Here is a 5973-nt window from a genome sequence, read left to right as displayed (position 1 = left end):
GGACAGATATATTAACTTTATGTAAATACCACTCATAAATAAAATAATACCATATTTCATTTAACTACTGATATTTATCATGATTTAATGATGTATATGAACTAAAGAATATAGGGAAAGTCTTGTAACTTTGTAGTTTATAATTATTTTCCTAATATATATATATATATTTACAATAAGTTGGATTATAGCAGATATTCTTATTATTTTATTATTTATTAAATAATATTATATCTATATCACTTACATATAATGTGAATATTTAAATTACTTTTCAATTTTCTATATATGTGATATTTAATATTTATTATCTGATACCCACATATCACTTTTCATGTTAGAAATGATATTAGATTTCAATAAGCATCAAAAATCACGGATTATTTTCAATGCAGAAAGTATTTATAATATAGTATCAATAGAATAGGATGTTTAGGGAATAAACACTTTTGTTCCTTCTATGGGGATACATACAAACGAGGATAAAATTAGAAGATTTAACTATATAAAAATTAAATAAATTTTAACACAGACTCCCTTATATTGTGCAAAGATACTGGTTGAGTAATTAAAGCAACATGTTACATCTATATAACCTTGATATACTTGTTTTTGAACATTTACATATAACCTAAACAATAACATATTACACCATAAACTAGGAACATAATTATATTTTTAGACATAAATAGTTTCAAATTCCCAAATATTGAATTAGGGTTAAAATACAATTTAACATATGAAGTAACCAGTTCTAGTAGATATATCAAGAGTATATTATTGAACATTTATATAAAAAATCTCAATATTACCATATGTTTTCTACCACATATATGAGCATAGTATTTGATTATAGGCATAAAAATATTTTAATATCCTAAACACAGGTTAGGGTCAGATTACAATTATACATATGAAGCAATTAGTGTTAGTAAATATAGTAAGAGTCATACAAGATCATCCATTTAGGCACATATAGCGTCATAAAAAGATAATGTATTTAAAGATATTAAATAGATAGTTATATAAATTTAGGATATGTATATTTTGTAACAAAGATATAAGAATAGTAATAAAGGGGTCCTGTATATATTTTTAAAGTCTATATAGTTTACCATCAATAGATTAACTGCTTTTATAAGGCTATGTATTTAAACCGAGTTAAGCTCACCCCCCCAGAAACAGTCTCTGGCTGTTTGACTGAAGACATTTTAAAGGCTATCTTTTATCAAAAGAAAGTCTTTAATTATGTAAGGGTAACAATGCTAGTACCCAATAAAACAAATTTTGAAATCGCTAGTGCGAAAAATTATCCTTCATAGAGAAACATGACTGCATTCTTTTTAGACACCGCGCTCACATGTGATGTGTAATGGTATAAAGATATTAAAAATTGATCATCGATATGGACAAGTTTATAGTCCAAATAAGATATGGTAGGCAAATTTCCACATTTCACGTTTACGGTCTCTACCTCACAAGTTACATCATAGCCAGTCCACTTGGTAAACGCCGCCATGAAATTATCTATTGATGTCCTAGGAATATATCAAAGTATGTCATCAACATATTTCTACCAGGTTTGCAAGGAATATAAACTGATAATGGATTTCAATTTTCGAATCTAAGTATATTGAAGCAAGCTGTTTAATAATTGAAATGAAAGGGAGATAGTTGCTTACGCTAGAGTATCGATTGAATACTGATTTTATTTTGAAAATTATTCTCTATTTATACAAAATTGTCTTAACATATCTTAACTAAATTTACAAATAAGGTTTGAAATAATTTGTTGCCTGTTATCATTTATTTTAGTGGACTGTATTATTTTTAGTTACATTTTATTGTTGTCGCAAAGGTTCAAAACAAAAAGATACTATTTTTTCTCAGAAGAAAATCCCGGCACTTAGGATTTTCTTTTATTGTCTTTAAATACATTTTTATTATCTTAATTAGATACGGTGTCATGTGTATCATAAAATATTTAAACTACGAGTTTTTACAATATTATGCTATTTTAAATTAGGGTATTTTTCACCCGTTGTTCAGAATTAAAACAACTGAACCGTTTGAGTATTTGTAAATTACTGATTTTATTTAAAACAACGTTCTGTATTTATACAAAAATATCTTAAGATTAATTTTACATCAAGGTTATTGTTTTAATGGACTGTATTACATTTTGTTATTGTTTGTAAAAAAGGTTAAAAAAGGACGGAAGTCCCAACACTAGGGATTTTCCTCCTATTGTTTCTATAAATATATTTATTGTTATAATTAGATACGGATGCTCAAATGTTACAATGCTTGCTATATTAATATAATGTATTTTTACCCTTGTACATTATTCTGGGAATTTAGGTGATAAGGTTTTAAGCGATAATAATAAACTAAAATAATATAATATATAAAATAATTAAATATTTATAAATTTATGTTCATGATTGAACAAAGATAGACACATTAAGTTTTTCAGGGTGCGCCAAAGGGATGCTACATTTGTACTTGGATACATGTCTTTGATATCCATTGACATAAAGACATAACCTGGTAATGGTTGGTGTGAAATCAAATAACCGGTTAGATAACTCATGTTCTTCAAATTATGTTTAGACATACGATCTGATAAAGTTTCTGTCAATACATGCTGCACCAATTGATGAAGAGGATGAATGTACCAATTCAAAGGACTACAGATTGGTCGTAGTGGTTGATCTGGTTTATGTAATTTTAACATACCATACAAATATGGTAAAGTGGGATTGCAATTGGATATCATACGCTGTAAACTCAGTAGAATGGTTTTCGGGAAAGATGTTGGCTCCTTTTCATGCCATTGACAGAGAGGCCTTACTATTCTTCGGAAATGTGCTGTTAGACGATTAAATAGAGCTTGTTGATTCCCTGAGATTAACACATAAGAACCTTTTTCTAATTTTGATCTATCCATATATTCATTTTTCGTATGTAGTCAATTTTTTTCATTAAACATGTAGAATGTCCTTTGTCAGCTTGTACAATTATAAGATCTTTTTGTTTTTTAATATACTCGGATGCATATGCATACATTTGAAATAATATCTGATGAGTTCGATTCGATTTTTGGTATTTTGTCATAATTTCCAAAAACTGGGAAAAATGTTTTTGCATCTCTAAAGGACTTTGATAATCTAAGATTATACATTGTTCTTGATGTATCTCATTATAGCTATTTAAAGCCACAAAATAATCATTAATATTTGGAACCTTTATAGGACTATATTTAGGCCCAAAACTCAACAATATTTGAAGCTCTTTTGGTACTCGTCGACCACTTATATTATGAAATCCACCGGGTATCATTTTTGGATATAATGTTGTATAAAGTATATTTTGTGGCAGCTGAGTACCATAAAAATTACATAGATTTTTTTCTGTTATTTTGACTTTACACAGATCCATTGATACAACAGAAGTTTCATTAGAAGTGACTATAGCAGATGGGACTATGTTAGAAGTGGTTTCTGAAACATTTGGTAATATTGTTATGCTGGATGAATTGTTAATCTGATTGATACCTGCATTTTCTATATAGGAAAGGAAAGTTTTTTCAGATTAATTAATAAAGCCAAAAATGGTATTTAATATGCTATATATAAAGTTATATAGATATTTAATATGCTATAGAGTTATACTGATATTAGAAATATTATAAAGATTAAATTCAATATTATAACATTAGAACAAATTTTATAGCATAAATATTGCATACATAAACTGCTAGAAAAGGTGCAGCTGCGGTTCCATATGTAACTGTTGTTAATCTATATTCCATAATTTTTTCCCTTGCATTTTCTCTCCATAAAATTCTTTGATAATCTTGGTCTTCTCGTGCAATTTTTATTTGCCTGAACATTTTTTCTACATCGGCTGAAGCGACGAATTTCCATAATCGCCATTTCATTAATATATCAAATATATCCTGCTGTAATCTTGGCCCCGTCATCATTATGTCGTTCAAGCTTTTTCCATTTGTCGATTTTGCTGATGCATCGAATACTACTCTTAGTTTTGTAGTGCGACTTGATTCTCTTATCACTGCTTGATGCGGTAGGTAATATTTTCCTATTGTATTATCTTTTACTTTTTCCATATGTCCTTTCTGCTCATATTCTTGCATGAATTTTATGTATTCAGTTCTTTTCTCATTACTCATTTTTTTCTCTTGGTTTAGGAATCTTGCCATTGCTTGATTTCTAGATTCACCTAGTGTGGCATCTTTTTTTAATGGAAGTTTCACTATAAATTTTTTGTCGCCGTCTATTTTAGTGGTGTCATCATAAAATTGCATACATATTTCATCTTCTGCTGTTTTTTCATTGATTGTGTTATTTGCTTCTTCTAGTTCCCAAAACTTTTCTATGTTTTTTGTTGTAATTGTTACTTTACTTCTTTTTGCTGGTTTCTTTAATACTTTGCCTGATATTATCCATCCAAATATTGTTTCTTGGGCGATAATTCCATTAATTTTCTTGAACCCTTTCTTTATTATTTTCGGGATAATGTCACTGCCTATTATTAAGTCGATTTGTTTTGTTTTCATGAATTCAGGATCTGCTAAGTTGTAGCTTTTCCACTGATTCTTATTGTGGTCTATTGTCTTTTCTGGCAATGGTCTAATTAGCTTGTTCATGACTATAAACTCTTCTTTCATATTTATATTATTAATTTTAGATTTTATTTCCATTATGACCTTTGAATTTGCTTGCCCTACTGAAGTTTCAGCAAGCCCAGTTAATTTAATATCGGTTTTTACTTTTTGTAAACCTAAGATATTAACAGCTTCTTCTGATATCACTGATGCTTGGGATCCTTGGTCTATAAGCGCATGTAGTTCTTTATATTCTCCTCTAATTGTGTTCCCTTTAACTATTGCTGTTGGTAGTAATACTACTTCGCTTTCATCTTTTTTTGTTACTGCGATCACCTTAGTTTTTGTTGATTTATCCTTTTTTTCTTGTTGATGCTCATTATGTAGCAAGGTATGATGATCTCTACTATTACATATCTTACATGTGTACTTTGATATGCATTTGTCTTGATTTTTATGGCTCAGGCAAATTTTACACGTGTCGTTAGCGTTTAGAAATGCTCTTTTATTGCTGATAGGCAATGAACTAAATGATGAGCAGCTGTATATTTTGTGCCCCTGTTTCCTACAAAATGAACAGCTAAAGTTTATAGATGTATTTATTTGCTGATTTACTGGTAATCGTCTTTCAATATTTGACATTGCTGAAAATTTTCTGCATTCGTTTGTTGTATGTCCCGCCTTATTACAGTACGCACATATTTTCTTCGGATAATTTATCTTTCTATCGTCTGTTTCTTTATTTTTCATAGCATCTAGCGCTTGAAATTGATGTTCTAAAAATTTTTGTACCTCATCTAAGTTTTGTATTTCAGTTGGATTTTTGGCACCTAACTCGTACATCCTTAAGCTTTCTTTGTCCAGCTTTCTTAATATTATTCGTGCTATTAAAGGTTCTGCATTATTAAGGTCGATACCCATTCCTTTTATTGTATTAATGCATTCGTTTGTTGTGTCTGTTAGCTGCCTTATACTTTTAGCATCCCCTACTGTTGTAGATAATTGGTCGAGTAATTGATCTACCTGTGTTCTAAATAACCACCTTCTGTTATTGTATCTTTTTTGTAGCATTTCCCAGGCTGTTTTATAATTAGCCACAGATACATTCATATGCTGGATTAATCTGCCAGCTTCACCTTTTACTACTGCCTTTAATCTATACATTTTTTCGGAATCTGGTATATCTCTTATATGTATAGCTTCATGAAACAAATTAGAAAATGTGTTCCACTCTTTTACATCTCCGTAGAACGTCGGCATCTTGAATGGTTCTAGCTTTACCGGCTCAAATTCATTTTTTACCACTAGTTCTGCTCTTTTTTTTTTACTTTCATTTAATTGAT

At 29.3% G+C, this 5973-nt stretch overlaps 1 protein-coding gene across 1 annotated transcript; it reads right to left on the bottom strand.

Moving 5' to 3' along the window:
- Positions 1-3709: 3709 nt before the first annotated feature.
- LOC119688765 lies at positions 3710-5890 on the bottom strand. The gene has a single exon (XM_038103433.1). It carries the CDS (start codon positions 5888-5890, stop codon positions 3710-3712), a length of 2181 nt encoding a protein of 726 aa, XP_037959361.1.
- Between the last annotated feature and the right edge of the window lie 83 nt (positions 5891-5973).

Source organism: Teleopsis dalmanni, chromosome X (genome assembly GCF_002237135.1).
Source record: "Teleopsis dalmanni isolate 2A chromosome X, ASM223713v2, whole genome shotgun sequence".
In the NCBI taxonomy this organism is placed as follows: domain Eukaryota; kingdom Metazoa; phylum Arthropoda; class Insecta; order Diptera; family Diopsidae; genus Teleopsis; species Teleopsis dalmanni.
The sequence above is the reverse complement of the archived record's forward strand: the minus strand, read 5'-3'. Positions and strand labels throughout refer to the sequence as shown.

Excerpts from the sequence above, each read along its gene's own strand:
- LOC119688765 (XM_038103433.1), bottom strand. The coding sequence starts at position 5,890 with ATGCCGACGTTCTACGGAGATGTAAAAGAGTGGAACACATTTTCTAAT.